The sequence below is a fragment of the Myxocyprinus asiaticus genome, chromosome 30 (genome assembly GCF_019703515.2).
Source record: "Myxocyprinus asiaticus isolate MX2 ecotype Aquarium Trade chromosome 30, UBuf_Myxa_2, whole genome shotgun sequence".
Classification (NCBI taxonomy): Eukaryota; Metazoa; Chordata; class Actinopteri; order Cypriniformes; family Catostomidae; genus Myxocyprinus; species Myxocyprinus asiaticus.
In genome coordinates, this window is record NC_059373.1 from 27,921,328 (window position 1) to 27,939,644 (window position 18,317).

Below are 18,317 nucleotides of genomic sequence, written 5' to 3' on the forward strand. Positions count from 1 at the left end.
TTAATAGTTTGTTCAAATTCAAATTTGAGCTCCCTTGAGTCCAAATGTATCAGGGTAAAGTGTTGGTCGGCACTTACCAATCTGTTCTCATCTTGTGGATGTTGTTTGCAGAGGCAACATGGCAGACCGAGGTAAGAGATGTAGAATTTAAATAAGCAGCATGAAAACACCATCTCCACTGCACTCATTAGTATCAGTGGTACCCACAGGAATATAGTGGTGCCCTGAGAGAGAGAGAGAGAGAGAGAAAAACCAGAGAACCATAATTTACTGTGAGTGCATGCATGTATGTACAGTGGCCCTACTTACTGGATCATTTTGATCAGTGCAATTTGTATCTGTCACCTTGCTGTACTATTGCATCAGGAAATGGGTAGTTGGCATGAAATACAATCTAAAACTCCCTTGACACCCCTTGCCCTGGGGTGTTCAAGGAGAACATGTCACCAAAAAGTGGGGGCAAAAAATGCCCTTGTAATGAATTCTTCTGTTTTTTCTTTTTTTCTTCTTCTTTTCTTGTAACGTCTGATTAGTTCTTAATATTCTACTATATTCCTAGGTACAGTATATATATTATGGCATAAAATATGAGTTGATGTTGATTGAATCTTTAGGGTAAGGGGTAAAAACACTTGATCTTGAGAATTTGTATGAATTAATTTAACAAACTGAAGTTAAAATAAAAGGCATGTTTAGTTATTTTTTTTTGGGGGGGGGGGGGGGACAGTATTTCTGTTACTGGTTGACATAATATGTCCATAGATTTTAAAATAATAATAATGATATTTATATACAGTATATGTGACCAAGTTATTAGGTACACCCGTTCACCTACTTGTTCATGTGATTATCTAATCAGCCAATTGTGTGGCAGCAGTGCAGTGCATAAAATCATTTAGATACGAGTCAGGAGCTTCAGTTAATGTTAACATCAACCATCAGTATGGAGAACAAATGAGATCTTAGTGATTTTGACCATGGCTTGATTGTTGGTGCCAGATGGGCTGGTTTGAGTGTTTCTGTAACTGCTGATCTCCTGGGATTTTCACACGCAACAGTCTCTAGAATTTACTCTGAATGGTGCCAAAACCAAAAAACATCCAGTGAGCGGCATTTCTGCTGACAGAAACACCTTGTTGAAGAGAGAGGTCAACGGAGAATGGCCAGACTGGTTCGAGCTGACAGAAAGGCTACGGTAACTCAGATAACCACTCTGAACAATTGTGGTGAGCAGAATAGCATCTCAGAATGCACAGCATTTCAAACCTTGAAGCGGATGTGCTACAACAGCAGAAGTCCATGTAGGGTTCCACTTCTGTAAGCCAAGAGAAGAAAACTGAGGCTGCATCAACAAGGCGTTTCCGTCCACAGAACTGCTGCTCACTGGATGTTTTTTTGTTTTTGGCAACATTCCGAGTAAATTCAAGAGACTGTTGTGCGTGAAAATCCTAGAAGATCAGCAGTTCCAGAAAAAGGTCTGGCACCAAAAATCATGCCACGGTTAAAATCACTGAGATCACATTGTTTCCCTATACTGATGGTTGATGTGAACATTAACTGAAGCTACTGACCCGTATCTGCTTGATTTTATGCATTGCACTGCTGCCACACAATTGGCTGATTAGATAATCACATGAATAAGTAGGTGTACAGGTGTAACTAATAAAGTGGTCACATATATATATATATATATACAGTATATATATATACTATATATATATATATATATATATATATATATATATATATATATATATATATATATATATATATATATACATACATACAGAGTGAGAGGAAGTGAGAAGAGGTTCTTATTTAGAAGTATTTTCATGTGCCTCAATGTGCCTCCTTCAATTTCTCAAAATAAGAAATATGACAGAGGAAATAGAGGTTATTTCTACAATTTCTTTAACATTTATGCTTCTCTGACAGAGAATGTGCACAGTATGATGAAATTCCCTGGAAGGATATTGCACCACCCATAAGCACCGTTTTATGAGCAACTTCAACAATTCAAGAAATTCCATATTGGTGCATTCTTCTTTTCTCTCAACTATATCATTACTTACGTAAATCCGAGTGGGGTCGAAAGGGCACTCATTGGCAGTACTTAGGCGACTTAAATCATCACTATATCCGCAGTAAGCAAGTAGTCTCTTGTCACCATGAATGATTGTCTTTACCAAAGACACAGTCAATCCAATGACTGAAGCAGCAGCCACAAGACCAGCTAGAGCACTTAACACAAACAGTGACCAGGTCTACAACAAAAAAGAGAGATATTTTACCAATATTTACCAGAAAGAGAATCAACTCAAGCACCAGGTAAAGGATTATCTCTTGCAGGCTTTGTGTATCACAGGGGTTTTGAAACATCTGAGCTGCTTATTAAATGTGAAGGCATCTGCAAGCTTACTGACAAGCCAGTGATCAAACACTAGAGAGCTCGACTCAAGCCACGATGAATGAGACAGAGAGGAAGCAGGTGTGTGCCACTGAAGCAGAAACAAGCAAGAGGAGAAAAATCTTCCAAGAAGACTGACAGAGAATGCACACATAAATCAGTAACTGCTTTTATGGTTTGTTCTCATTCTTTCTTAAACTTGATTCTTTTCCCCTATTTTTAAAAGTTCCTCAGGTTTTTACAACATGGTGCAACCATTGTGTCTTCATCCAAACAGTGGACACAAATTTGAGATTTGCAAATCCCCCTTTTATATGTGACATGTTCGTGTCACATTTCATCCCAAAATCAAAAGACATTATAATTAACATCATGAAAATGTTGACATTGTTTTCTTAAAAGTCTTAAAATTGGCTTTATTTTCTATAAACAAAATATAATTTCTAATTTATATCTTTTGATTTTGGGGTTAAATGTATCAGATGTTTTTGAAAGATCTGGTGAGATTCTCCCAAGCATTACAAAAGAACCTGTAAGGCACAAAGTAGACACAAATAATTTCAGTGTGCACTAGGGGTACAAGAAGTTTCTCAGAACACTTACCAGCACCCTGTTCTTCATGTTTTTTGAGAGAACTATAGTCAATATCCCAACAATGACACCCTATAGATAAAAATATAAAAACACATTATTATGATTTCCTCTTTGTCATATAAGGTGTGCACAGTGGGAATTCTATAAATTAATAGACAAGACAAAATATGAATGTGTCAACATCAAATCCCCGGTTAATAAGATCAGATTGCCCACTTTGCACTAATTTATGGCAGCATTAATATGATAATCAGGTTTAAATATGGCATGCCCCACCACCAGGCCTGCTGCTAGGGCTATGACGTTGGAGATGGCGCTCTCCATGGCTTGTCCCCGCTGGAGGCTGAAGTACCTCAGCACCACACCATGGACTAGAGCACCCAGCAGGAAGTTCACATGCCCGACTAACACCATTCTAAGACCCATCTTCATCACACCCTTCTGCTCCTCCAGATTGACACAACACATCCCTGAGGAGAGAGAGAGAGAGAGAGAGAGAGAGAGAGAGAGAGAGAGAGAGAGAGAGAGAGAGATGATGATGATGATTATAATGATGATGATCATGATTAGGCCCAATGAAAATGAAATGCTAACTTTTTTTGCATTTTCTGCACTGATTTAGTGGGAAAATTTGCAAAATTGTGCAGAATGGATTTAAACATCAGAATCAGAATAAACATGTTAAAACATGTCGAATGGAGTTGAGAATACTAAACTTTTACTGATGGACAAAAGCATAATAAAATTTTTCAAAGTTTTTAAAGGCTGTGTTTCCATCCAAATGGTTTTTGTTTTTTGTTTTGTTTTTGCTAACTGCTAAACTTTTTAACAGAAAGAAATACGTATGATTTTTCGCTATGTCGAATTATCATACTCACTTTATTTAAAAAATCCACTGTAATTGGAAGCTTTCACTTGAGCTGATTCTAAATAAATTAATCATGGCTGACAGCGATTAGCACATTTTTACAATGACAACTGTAACTAAGAATTTCTGTTCACTTTCAAGTCAGTCACTCGACGTTATGTCAGTGAACTGACACTAGGGGTCACTTCTGAGAGCCCCGATCTCTCTGAATGGTTTTCCATCACGGCAATTTCAGTGGCAGATGTCTTTCAAAGTCCCACCTTCCATGCTCAGTGAGCATTTACAAGGTGGGTTGGCGGATCTCTCTCAGATCTCTCATTGTGGATCCCGCCCTTTGTTGAGAGTTGTGCACAGAGTTCAGCGGACAGAGACATCTTTCCTCCTGCCTAAAAGTGCGAGTTTTTTCCCTACAAGGTTCAGCAGAAGACCTTCTTTTCCCTGAGTACCTGGCAAAGTGTATTCTCATATTTACAATAGAGGATTGGTAACCCTCTTGATAAAATACTGTTTTGTGTTCTTTTCATAAACATACAAAACAAACAAATGCTAATGCTTGTGATATAACATCCTTTTCAGGACGGAATAATCGCAAGTGTATTTCCTAGAACAACTGCTATTGTTCATACTTGGCCAGCACTCACGCTGAAGCAATGTTTGATGATGCACAATGTATTCTCTATGAATGAATTTGCATTAATAATCTACGCTCATGGTACACATTCTTTTCAAAAAACGTTGCCGCATCTACAGTTTCCCGCAACACCTCCTCTGTAGAACACAGACAGGTGTTGTGCGAGGCTCAGACATGGAGTGCAGAGAATTCAAGGATGCTCTCCATTTATAGCATTTTCGGCAATGGCCAACAAAATGAAACGGATGATCCAATTTTTTTGGCATATCCCCATACGATTGTGTGGTGTCTATCACGCCGTCGTTAGGTGAGGCACTGGGCCAAGTGGTCTCCTCCGTCCGAGTCCGAACACTCTTGATTGGGCGAATGGTATCTGAATGCGCGGTGTCAAGCCACTCTTCAGCATAAAAGTGACATTTTTCATGGAGATGTATTCTGAGCTCTCCAGAATGTGCAGTGTGCCATACTTGGCACGCACGCATGTTTCAGGATTGAATGCCTCTACTGCGCTGAACCACGCGGAGCAAAAGGGCTTTAGGAAATAACACCCTTCACCCCTGCAGCCCCAGGATGAGCCACGTCAGACCTGCAGTTTTGTAGGTCTTTCAGGCAAAATCCTGGAGGACATGGATGAGCAGAATCCCGACTTCACGCTCTTCAGAGAGTTGCGCAATGTGTCTCACATTGCGTGCAACTGAGATAACTGCCCAAACCTTCGAAGGATCGCTGGATGGTTTGGTGGCGCTCAACAGGCATCTCTGGGATTCAGAGATGTGCAAGGCAAACAAGGTTTCCTGACATTCAGGTGTCACAGCTTAGCTTGTTTGGAGATGCGACTACATTTTCTCTGAAAAACTCTAAGCTGCAAAGGAATACTCGCAAGCTATGAAACATTTCCTGCCTATTCGTGTTGCAGCCGCTGAAAAGCCATTTCGCTCATGATTTTGATTAATACTGCTCTAACTTCCGCCCTGTCAAGTGGCGCCGAGCTAGTGGTGAGATTACAGCACCCATGACCAAGGCTTGCACCACTGTGGGGAAAAACCCCTGGGCTAACGGAAGTGCTCCTGACTATGTCAGAATGGCAAAAGAAGAAACCAGAGCCCCAAACCATTGTTTGCCTTGGCCCAGAAGAAGGCTCGGTTCTTGTCTCTTCTCCCCACAATCACTGCCAGGAGACTGTTAAAATCATGTGTTCTTGCAAACATAAAATTAGAGTATGCATCTCTAAGCTCTTGCCCAGAGATGCAGTTACATACTCGAAAAAGAGCTCTTTTTTCCTCCTCACTTTGCCACAAACCCAATACTTATACATTCTCGGCCAGACACTGAGACTCCGTGCCCTCTCACACGTCACGCAAATGCTTTGAGTGCATTACCAGGCATTTCCAGGTGGGAACCATGATGTACGGTTACACAGTTCAATACACCAGGAGGCCGCCTCGCTTTAACGGCGTTGCGTCCTCCACGATTAAGTACAGCAGACGCACACTGTGAATTTATTCTCCATCACTTAAAAAGCTTCAAGTTGAGGAGAATGATTCCTATGAAAACATTTCAGAGAGCACTAGGGTTGAAGGCTGCCTCAGCTGCTGCCATACTGCTGGGCTCAATGCACATGAGACCCCTTCAAAGTGGGTTGGTGCCAGAGTGCTATGGAATGTTCGCAGTATGATCACCACAAAAAAGTCCAATAGATGGCATAAAATGGCTAAATGGCATAAAAAGTGCCTAAAATAACTGGCAGTATTTCTGGCTCCAAAAATCATTCTGACCTGAACTCTAGTATACAGAAGTGTTATTCAAACGAACAACATGTCAGTGGTGATATACATAAAATACACCAGATAGGAGGTTGGTGGCATCCAGTGTTGAATGTGATGCACCATCTTTCCTTGTGGTGTCAAGACACCTTAAAAAGCTTGGTCTGGGCAGTTCAAACTTTCCCAGCTGATGAATTTGAGGAGCTGATCTGCTCTTGCATCAAGGCATTCACCCATGAGTCAGGCTCCTCCAGACTCGGACACCTTAATTCACAAATAACAAAGCGCAAGTCTGTGTTTCCCACCAATAATCTGATACAGCAAGTGTTGTGCAAAATCAGAAAAGCAAGGAAACAGTACTATGGGTTGAGCTGAAATGGCCCAACCAGCCTTGGTTTCCGAAATTGGTGAAGGGGTAGAAAGCCCCACGAGCCTGTTCCTGTCATAAAACTTCACAGGAAGCGAGATGCGCTGGCTTTCTTGCCTTGTCTGTGTGGGATCTCTCCCTGGTGCTGAAAGCACCCTCGGGCCTTAATACCCAAGGGGAACTGTCCATGGTGCTGGAAGCAATTCTACCTGAATGGAATAAGTAGCTTGAGTGCTCTAGTAAAGAGCGCCCTGCTACTTATATGGACTTTGGTAATGTGGGAGATTTACAAGCTCTATCTGTAAACACAAAGTCCCTAGTTAGAATTGGGTCTAGGCTTTTCAAAAGCCATATTTTTACCCAAAAGGGGCTATTTTACTAAGGTTTACTCACCCCTTCAAGGCAGGTGTTAACCTTACAAACGCTTTCTCGTCCTCCCTTTCGAGGAACGCATTTGGCACATACCACTCTTGTGGCATGAATCTTTATGTATACTACCCCATAAGGGCTAGTTACACTAAGAAGTCACTCAGGAAGGTTAACCCCTTACTTACCTGCATGAAAGAGTGTTCCCTTTTTGTTAACACCTCTTGTTAGCAGTTGATCCAACTTCAAGTTGGCTGTGGGGGTCCTTTCAGACTGGTGTTCATCACACAATGAAAACCCAGCATATTGCTCGGTAAAAGTGATGCTTTATTTCCTGCAAGAGCGCTTAGGCTGTTGAGTCAGCTCTTTGTATGCTTTGGAGGCCGGTCCAAAGGCAGATCAGTCTCTAAACAAAGGCTGTCTCATAGTGTTGTTAATGCTTTTAAATTAGCATACAAATCATAGGGCTTTGAATGCCCTACGGGGGTTAAAGCCCACTCCACAAGGGGTATGGCTTCCTCTTGGGCATGGGCATAAGGATTGTCCTTATTGGACATCTGCCAAGCAGCAGGTTGGGTTTCCCCAAACACTTTAGCTAGATTTTATAATCTAGATGCTTCTTCCCTGTCTTCTCAGGTGCTTTCTGTGAAGGGACACTAAGCTCTCATCACTGATGAGTGGTGCTGAAACAAGTGCCTTTTGACACCAATTTTGTATACTCCCCTTTTCGGGCTAGTTACAACATGAATGTCTCTGTAAGGCTTAGCTCTTAAACCACAAAGAAGGTTGTTTTCCATTCTGTAAAACACTTCTACCTGGGTTGTTAAGCATAATAGCAGTTTAATACCACTCTAGTGGCATCGATCTTTTTGTACACTACCTGTTTGGCTAGTTACACTAAAATAACTTCTGAAGGTTAACCACCTTCAGTGCCTGCACAGAAGAAGTGTTCCCTCTTGGCAAACCCCTTGTTATGCGTTTTGTCCAACTTCAAGTTGGTTGTGAGGTTTTGACCCTCTCCATTTGATGTAAGAGATCAATCCTATCTCAAGTAATGCAACACCATTGTGTCTGCAGGACAGTGTGTCCTTGTGAACATGTGTTAAATGCCTCCCAGCGGTAAGCCAGTCTCACATTCTTTTTGTTCCTATAAATTAGGAAATATTTTCTAACAGTAAAGAGCATTCACAAGAGGCAGCCCTTTCTCTACCAACATTGCTTCCCTACAACAGCAAAACAGTTATTGCTAGTATTATATTCTAGCGATTTATTCCTAGACTACACACAAGAAGTCTCTTCTATCTATTATAAGAAAGTGGCTTCCCCACAGGTGAGCACTTTTTTATTATTACCTCAGTTATTTTTCTTCTCTGAAAAACAGCTATTGTAATCATTCTAGTCTAGTGATTTATTTTTCAGATTACACACAGGAAGGTTTCCCTTCCTGTCTCCCATATTTAAAAGTGCTCCCCACGGGCAAGCCTTTTTCCTATCACCTTAATTGCTTCCCAAATATTGTTAAAACAATTATTGTGATCATTAATCTAGTGATTTACTCCTAGATTTCATATAAGACAAGTCAACTCTTCCTCCAGTCAGTTTAAAGTGCCCCTGCTGGTGGCCCCTTTTATAACCACGATCAAAGGACTGTAAATTTAGTCCTCCCTCCAAACAGTTCATCACTTCACCTGATGTGAGTACTGTGGAGAACACTGACTACCCTCAGGCTATAATCTTGCCTCCTTTCAGGCAAGACATATATTTAGTGTCACTATGTTTCACTCAATGTCCCAGGCTCTTCCCCACTTAGGTGTGGAAGCGGTTCCACAGCATCAGTTCACTGACTTAACATTGAGAGACTGACTTAAAAAGGAATGTCTAGATTACTATGGTAACACCAGTTCCCTGAAAGGAGGGAACAAGACTTTACATAACTTTGCCACAATACTGATTACCGCTGAAAAGTTTTTAGGGATCCTCTCTCCTCTTCAGTCAAATGTCCTGAGGATGCTGTCTTCCAACTGCCTTATTTATGCTTGCTGAACATGGAAGGCGGGGCTTGGAAAGACATCTGCCAATGAAACTGACATGATGAAAAACCATTCAGAGATTGGGGCTCTCGGAAGTGGCCCCTAGCATCAGTCCACTGATGTAACATATCATTCCCTCCTTTCAGGGAACTGGGGTTACCATAGTAACCTAGATGTTTTTGCATGATGCTGAATCTATGTCGATAGGTGTCAGAGCAAAATAAACATGACTATATGAAGACAGATGAGAGTGCAGCTTTAATAAATATTCAATAAACACAAAGTAGATGTGTAAAACTTTGTGAAAACAAAAATCTGTGGAACTTTTTGCAGAGTCGTAAATTGGTGGCCAGTGCTCTTTGCTGAATTTACTGTCTGTGGAGCGAGACGTGGTCGTTTGTCTGTCAGTGGGGAGAGAGGAAGCAGTAAGAGCCATCACCTGGTGGTTATTGATGCTAAACACCTATGTCTCATTTCAGTGACGGCGGAGACGGGCTTTAAAAAGGTTGGCAGAATGCCAAAGAGACAGAGTCCAAGCCATACACACACCCTGAAGCTCCATGCTGGAAAGCCGTTTTATTAATTGATTTGAGTTTGTACTGTCTGTTATCATTGAAGCTGTGTGTGCGAAGTAAAAAGACTTGTTGGAAAGCAAATTTTGAGTTCAATTCAAATAATAAAATTAGACTTACGTGGACTGCCCCACCAACTCCTGCGTCCTCCTTTCCCCCTCAACTTGAAGAACATTACACTGGTGCCGAAACCCGGGAGTGGGAAGAAGACTGGCTGTCATGGACACCTCACCGCTGGGTGAAGTCATCCGTGCCCTGGCTAGCATCCAGGAGACTTACCACCAAGCCCTCCTCACCCAGGAGCGTCATTTCCAGGAACTCCTCCAAGCACAGGCCAAGGATCGGCAGGGCTTACGGAGCTGGTTAGCTCCAGGTGGGTCCTCCATTGCGGCCCTGGACGCACCATGTGCTCTCAAAGATGGGGCCCCAGGACAATCCGGAGGCATTCATGAGTCTGTTTGACCAGTCAGCCACTGCCTCCTGCTGGCCGTGAACCCAATGTGCCCTCCACCTGCTGCCGCTGCTTTCCGGGGAGGCCCAGCTCATGGCGCAGCAACTACCCGCTGAGGACCACCTGTACTACACAAAACTGAAGACAGCTGTCCTGCAGCAGGTTGGCCACACACCAGAACAACACTGGCAGCACTTCTGCTTCCTCACCCTGAGCAAAGCTGCCTGCTCATTCACGTTTGCCCAGCAGCTCCGTAATGCCTGCCGAAAGTGGGTGCTAGCTGAGGAAGGCCACGACATGGAGGACGTCATCGAGCTGATGGTGCTGGAGCAGTTGACCGTTTACCTGCCCCGACGAACCACGGAATAAGTCCAGTGCCATTGCCCCACGTCGGTGGATGATGCCGTCCAGCTGGCTGAAGCCCACATGTCGGCCTACCCGGAAGCCGGCGAGCAGCAGTCAGATCTCTCTCTATATATCACTCTCTCCATCTTGCTGCTCCTCCCCCTCTTATCCCTCCCTCTCCTCCCTCTCACCCTATACCCACTCCCAGGAAACGGGGAGTGTTTCCACCCAAACCAGTACCCTGCTTCCCCCTGGGGCCTTGGCTGCACTAACCCCCCCCCCCCCCCACCCCTCTCTGTTGCCCTTCCCAGGATGATGTCTCTGCTGCCACGAGTGCAGCAGGGGAGCCTGGGCTGGTCTGTTGGAGTTGCGGGGATCCAGGACACGTCCAAGACCAGTGTTCAGTAATGGAGGTGGGGACGTGGAACCTGGGTCCCTGACACACCACAGACCACCCCCGATTGAGCTGGGATGTACTGCATACTGGTAAGAATTAAGGGCCGTTGTGATTCTGGTTGTAATCAAACCTCGATTCACCATGGCCTGGTTCATGACGGGGCTTTGAGTGCAAAACACAAGGTGATGGTGAGATGTGTGCATGGGGATGTTCACGAATATCTGGTAGTGACAACTGTTATTCAGTTCCGGGGGAAAAAGCATAGAGTGGAGGCCGCGGTTAATTCCTGCCTCACCCATCCACTGATTCTGGGGACCAATTGGCCGGGGTTTAAAAGGTTATTAAAAGCATTGTGTGTGGATGGGTCCTGTAAACTGAAATCTCGGTGTGTAATGTGTGACATGATGTCTGGGGAGGCGGAGCCGTAGCCGTCCACGTCTGCTCAGCGTCAGAATGACAGGAGGGGAATCCACCGGCATTCCTGCCCTTAGGGAGTTCCCGGAGGGGGATTTCCCTCTAGAGCAGTCACGTGACGAAGACCTTAGGCATGCCTTTGACCAAGTGAAAGTAATCGATGACCAGCAGTTGCAGCCTGACGTCGCGCTCACATATCCATATTTTTCAATCATTAGGGACCGGTTGTATCAAGTGACACAAGACACTCAAACACATGAAAATACAACCCAGTTATTAGTCCAGAGGAGCCGTCGGGAAACACTTTTCCAGGCAGCTCACCATAATCCTATGGCGGGTCACTTAGGACAAGAAAGTACACTGCACCGGTTAATGGCCCGCTTTTATTGGCCGGGCATTCGTGGAGATGTGCGCAGAAGGTGTGCACAGAAGGTGTGCGGCATGCCGCGAATGTCAGTTGGTGAATCCACCGGCCACCCCAAGAGCACCATTGCGCCCATTACCATTAATTGAGGCCCCCTTTGAAAGAATTGGTATGGACCTCGTTGGGCCATTAGAGCGGTCAGCACGCGGATATCGGTTTGTATTAGTCCTGGTGGATTATGCAATGCGATATCCAGAAGCGGTGCCTTTACGCAACATCTCAGCACGCAGTGTTGGAGAGGCACTCTTTAAAATTATCTCCCGGGTGGGGATTCTGAATGAAATCCTTCACCGATCAAGGCACAACTTTTATGTCACATACTCTGCGCAAACTTTATGAATTGCTGGGGATTAAATCAATTTGCACCAGTGTTTACCACCCGCAAACTGATGGGCTGGTTGAATGATTTAATCGAACCCTGAAAAATATGATTTGTAAGTTCATACACAAGGATGCTAAAAACTGGGGCAAATGGCTGGAACCCCTATTATTTGCATTCAGGGAGGTCCCGCAAGCCTCCACGGGGTTTTCCCCCTTCGAGCTCATGTATGGACATCGGCCCTGTGGAGTGCTTGACGTCATACAGAGGCATGGGATGAAGGACATTCCCAAAGCAAAAATGAAATTCAGTATGTCCTTGATCTTCGAGCAAAGTTACACACGCTGGGTCGGTTGTCACAGGAACATTTTCTCCAAGCTCAAGAGAGACAAAGCCGGCTCTATAATAGGGGTATCCAGCTACAGGACTTTGCACAGGGAGACAAAGTCCTTGTATTACTGCCCACTTTGAGCTTGAAATTACTCGCCAAGTGGCATGGACCCTTTGAGGTTACACGGCAAGTTGGGGATCTCAATTATCAGGTTAAACGAACGGATAGAGGTGGAGCACGTCAAATTTACCACCTCAACCTCCTTAAATTATGGAGAGAGGAGGTTCCTGTGTCCATGGCAATGGTAGTTCCAGAGAGGGCGGAGCTCAGACTGGAGGTGAAGTTCAAAGCCGATCCATTCACCCCGGTCCCTTGTGGAGACCACCTCTCACCGTCCCAGCTCGCGGAGGTGGCCAAGTTGCAAAAGGAATTTGCAGATGTGTTCTCTCCTCTTCCCAGTCGTACGAACCTCATACAACACCATATCGAGACTCCACTGGGAGTGGTAGTATGTAGTCGGCCGTACCGCTTGCACAAACACGAGAAAAAAGTGATTCGGGACGAATTAGAGGCAATGCTCGAGATGGGGTTAATAGAAGAATCGCACAACGACTGGGCCAGCCCGGTTGTTCTCGTACCTAAGAGCGACGGGTCAGTCTGGTTCTGTGTAGATTACCAAAAAGTCAACGCGGTGTCTAAATTTGACGCATACTCAATGCCCCGAATTGACGAAATGCTTGATCAGTTGGGTGCGGCTCAATTTTATTCAACACTGGATTAACAAAGGGGTAAAACTCCATTATCCCAAGCAAAAACGGCATTTTCCACACCGTTTGGATTACAGCAATTACAGTCACTCTTCCGTTCGGCTTGTTCAGGGCTCCAGCCACATTTCAGTGCCTCATGGATAAGATTCTCCGGCTGCATGCCACGTACACTGTTGCCTATTTAGATGACATTATTATATACAGTAACAATTGGCAGAGGCATATGCAGCATCTGAGAGCCGTCCTGAGGTCGCTGAGGTGGGCGGGGCTCACGGCAAACCCGAAAAAGTGCACAATTGGACAGGTAGAAGTATGGCATCTGGGCTTCCACTTGGATCATGTGCAGGTATGGCCCTAAGTTGATAAGACCGCCATGATAGCGGCCTGCCCATGACCCAAGACCAAAAAGGAGGTGAGACATGCTCCAAACTTCTCTCTCCCCTTCATTTTGCAGACGGATGCATCAGAGAGGGGGTTGGGGGCCATGCTTTCGCAGGAGGTGGAGGGGGTGGAAATTTGAGGGAGTCTAAGTACAGCACGACTGAGAAAGAGTGCCTGGCCATCAAATGGGCTGTCCTAACCCCCCGCTATTGTGGCTCCACCGCATGAAGGATACCAACACGTGGATCACTCGTTGGAACCTGGCATTTCAGCTGTTCAAATTTAAGGTGGTCCACAGGCTGGGGCTACAGATGGTTGTGGCTGGGGGGGTTAGCAGGCTGGACGGGGCCTGGGCTTGAGTCGGGCGGTGGGGGTATGTGGAGTGGGACGTGGTCGTGTGTCTGTCAGTGGGGAGAGAAGAAGCAGTAAGAGCCATCACCTGGTGATTATTGATGCTAAACACCTGTGTCTCATTTCAGTGACAGCAGAGAAGGGCTTTAAAAAGGCCGGCGGAACGCCAGAGAGACAGAGAGAGTCCGAGCCATATACACACCCTGAAGCTCCACGCTGGAAAGCCGTTTTATTAATTGATTTGAGTTTGTACTGTCTGTTATCATTGAAAATGTGTGTGTGAAGTAAAAAGAATAGCTGGAAAGCAAATTTTGAGTTCAATTCAGAGAATAAAATTAGACTTACGTGGACTGCCCCGCTGACTCCTGTGTCCTCCTTTCCCCCTCAACTTGAAGAACGTTACACTGTCATTCCACCAATTACTTTAGCTAAACTCTTGGGCCAGCCTTTAGTTCTGTTCTCTCAACTACATATGACTTGAAGACAAGGGTCGTATTTTCACATAGCTGTGCAGACAATCATTACAGATATTTTGCTCTGTACTCTGGAAAGGACTATGAAAGCTGAAAGAAAGATTACAAATGGAGCAGAGCAGTGTGGATGGACATCATTTTAAGGCAAACACAAAGGCTCCACTGATCCACTGAGGACAGTGTTTTGGCTACTGGAGAGATGTCACCTCAGTTAATCATTACACACTATGTACACTTGGCAAAGCAAACTCAACAGATAATGTGCTTGTTAAACTTTTGGGGGAAGAAAGAAATGTTGTGAAAGTGGTGGAGAATAAAACAAGTGTTCATAAATTAACAATATGATTTTTAGGTAATACTCGAAATCCTGCTCCTTGTTGTTTGCTTGGTGCACTTTTTCAGAATCTTTAAAGAAATCACAAGCATTAAAAATAATAATTATTTTCACAATCTATTTTTAGATCACAATTATTTTTACATTTTTTAAATTCCACGATCTGGATGTGGATATGGAAGCGTTTCCGCTGGCTCAATCCCCACATACCTCCCAGTCCCCAGCACGCTTGTTCTGCCCGGTAGAGTTCACGAGCAAGGCCGCAGAGAACGCCTGCAGGTCCCCTACTCTCTTGATGGAGGTGAGTGCCGTCAGGAGGGCAGTCTTCAAAGAGAATGCCTTTAGCTCAGCTGACTCTATGGGCTCAAATGGAGCTCCCCGTAAGCCCCGAAGGACCACGGAGAGGTCCCACGAGGGGATGAGATGCGATCTGGGGCGGTTTAACCTCCTAGCGCTTCTCAGGAACCTGACGATCAATTCGTGCTTTCCCCAATGCCAAGCTTCTGGTTGTATGCAAATGCAAAGTTCTCATATGTATCATGTTTTAAATGGGCAAAAGGTAGGATTTTCTGTGAATAATGACTTAAATTTCATTCTGTTTCTCTCACAAAGCCATCCAATGGCTTCATAAAACTTGGAATGTAGTCATTTGGGCTATTTTTATAGTAATTGTTTGGATCTTGACAGTGTAAATCACTGGCCACTTTGTTGTATAGAAAGCAGCCTGGACATTCTACTAACATCTTCTTCGAGTTTCTAGGAAGAAAAAAAATCTAGGTTTCAAGCTAGTAAATTAAATATTATTTCTGGGAGGACTATTCCTTCATTCTGCTAAATGTCAAACAAAGTTTTATTACATTTAGTGTGTTGACAGTAAAAACTAGCTATTTGAAATCAAAATTTTAATTCTTCTCATTATTGTTATGCTCCATATAAATTCCACTTGTTGGGCTTGTCATATATATATATATATATATATATATATATATATATATATATATATATATATATATATTTGGTAACACTTTACAATAAGGTTCTGTTGGTTAATATTACTAACTGCCTCTCAGCGGCAAGCCAATCTCACATTCTTTTTGTTCCTATAAATTAGGAAATATTTTCTATCAGTAAAGAGCATTCACAAGAGGCAGCCCTTTCTCTACCAAAATTGCTTCCCTACAACAGCAAAACAGTTATTGCTAGTATTATATTCTAGCGATTTATTCCTAGACTACACACAAGAAGTCTCTTCTATCTATTATAAGAAAGTGGCTTCCCCACAGGTGAGCACTTTTTTATTATTACCTCAGTTATTTTTCTTCACTGAAAAACAGCTATTGTAATCATTCTAATCTAGTGATTTTTTTTTTCAGATTACACACAGGAAGGTTTCCCTTCCTGTCTCCCATATTTAAAAGTGCTCCCCACGGGCAAGCCTTTTTCCTATCACCTTAATTGCTTCCCAAATATTGTTAAAACAATTATTGTGATCATTAATCTAGTGATTTACTCCTAGATTTCATATAAGACAAGTCAACTCTTCCTCCAGTCAGTTTAAAGTGCCCCTGCTGGTGGCCCCTTTTATAACCACGATCAAAGGACTGTAAATTTAGTCCTCCCTCCAAACAGTTCATCACTTCACCTGATGTGAGTACTGTGGAGAACACTGGCTACCCTCTGACTATAATCTTGCCTCCTTTCAGGCAAGATATATTTATTCAGTGTCACTATGTGTCACTCAATGTCCCAGGCTCTTCCCCACTTAGTTGTGGAAGCGGGCTTTTTGCGAACTTGCTGGCAAATTTTTGGTAGCAAGTGCAGCCAAATCAGTATTGCCTCGTTGTTCTACATGGACCCCTATAGCATCAGTTCAATGATGTAACACTGAGAGACTGACTTGAAAGGGAATGTCTAGGTTACTATGGTAACACCAGTTCCCTGAAAGGAGGGAACAAGACATTACGTAACTTTGCCACAATAATGATTACTGCTGAAAAGGTTTTAAGGATCCTCTTGCCTCTTCAGTCGAATGTCCTGAGGATGCTGTCTTCTGACCACCTTATTTATGCTTGCTGAACATGGAAGGCGGGGTTTGGAAAGACATCTGCCAATGAAACTGGCACGATGGAAAGCCATTCAGAGATCGGGGCTCTCGGAAGTGGCCCCTAGCATCAGTCTACTGACGTAACCTATGGATCCCTCCTTTCAGGGAGTAACCTAGATGTTTTTGCATGATGCTGAATCGATGTCGCTAGGTGTCAGTGCAACATAAACATAAATATATAAAGACAGATTAGAGCACAGCTTTAATAAATATTTAATAAACACAAGGTAGATGTGGAAAACTTTGTGGCAAAAAAAAAAAAAAAAAATGTGGAACTTTTTGCAGAGTCGTAAAAAGGTGGCCAGTGCTCTTTGTTGAATTTATTACCATTCCACCTATTTAAATCACTTTAACTAAACTCTTGGGCCAGCCTCCAGTTTTGTCTCTCAACTACATAAACTCTAAGTAATGATTTGGAGAGAAGGGTCATATTTTCCCATAGCTGTGCAAACAAACATAACAGATATTTTGCTCTGTACTCTGGAAAGGACTATGAAAGCTGAAGGAAAGATTACAAATGGAGCAGAGCAGTGTGGATGGACATCATTTTAAGGCAAACACAAAGGCTCCACTGATCCACTGAGGACAGTGTTTTGGCTACTGGAGAGATGTCACCTCAGTTAATCATTACACACTATGTACACTTGGCAAAGCAAACTCAACAGATAATGTGCTTGTTAAACTTTTGGGGGAAGAAAGAAATGTTGTGAAAGTGGTGGAGAATAAAACAAGTGTTCATAAATTAACAATATGATTTTTAGGTAATACTTGAAATCCTGCTCTTTGTTGTTTGCTTGGTGCACCTTTTCAGAATCTTTAAAGAAATCACAAGCATTAAAAATAATAATTTGCACAATCTTTCATATGAAAATACTATGCAGTTTGTTTGGTTTTTTTTTTAAGCGTATTTTTCACGTAAAAATGACTTAAATAGAGCAGCTTCAGTTAATGGTGGGCATGTATCTATACATAAACTCACATAGATACTGTATCTGTAAAAAATTGCCCACCAGTCACAAAATTTGCCCAATGTATTTCAGGAAACACCCAGAAATGGCAGTATGAGTTAAACACAACATGACACATTTTTCAGCAAGTTGTCAAAAACACTTAATGTTGTCTACTTGTATACCAGCCATTTTTAAAATATCTATAGCCACCCAAAAATAGTTCCACTGCAGAAAAAAAAAAAAAAACAGTAGAGATTTTAGCTGGGCTTTTTCTAAAATATGTTTAAAAAAAATTAAGTGATCATTTTAGCAGACAAATGCACAGTAAACCTATTCATTTAGGGCCTTTTTTTAACAGATAAACGATTATAAAAGACCAACTGGCAATTAGCAGAAAAAAAGAAATGCCAGCGGAGAAGGCTATAGTGGAAGTCAATGACAAAATTCACCTGTCAAACAAGAAACTAGTGCTATTTCCATTTCTGCTATCTTTCAAAATAAAATAATTTAGTGTGCACATGACAATATTTGTCATGGTAATCTATATATTCAGAAACTCACCTGAATTCTCCATTTAAAAAATTTACACTCTCAGTCAGGTCATGGCACTAAAAATCCTACAGGAGTAAGAGAAGGTGCACGTCCTGCCTCGGGACTCAGCCTCCACTATCGCAGTAA

General features: G+C 43.0%; 1 protein-coding gene across 5 annotated transcripts in view; it reads right to left on the reverse strand.

The window, feature by feature from the left end:
- The window catches only part of tmem54b (transmembrane protein 54b), a 33,425-nt gene extending 15,108 nt beyond the window's left edge, over positions 1-18,317 (reverse strand). For 3 of the 5 annotated variants that reach the window (XR_007893938.1, XR_007893939.1, XM_051663948.1), the window contains exons 1-5: positions 18,201-18,317; positions 3,278-3,471; positions 3,011-3,070; positions 2,073-2,264; positions 78-224 (exon numbers count right to left, since the gene is read on the reverse strand). Coding sequence is in view for 3 of the 5 variants with exons in the window: in XM_051663948.1 (XP_051519908.1) it covers positions 78-224; positions 2,073-2,264; positions 3,011-3,070; positions 3,278-3,471; positions 18,201-18,213 (606 nt within the window). In the remaining 2 variants the exon portion in view is untranslated. Of the gene's footprint in view, positions 1-77; positions 225-2,072; positions 2,265-3,010; positions 3,071-3,277; positions 3,472-14,123; positions 14,268-16,602; positions 16,865-18,200 lie in introns of those variants that run through there. The other 2 variants (XM_051663950.1, XM_051663951.1) reach the window with 2 other exon arrangements.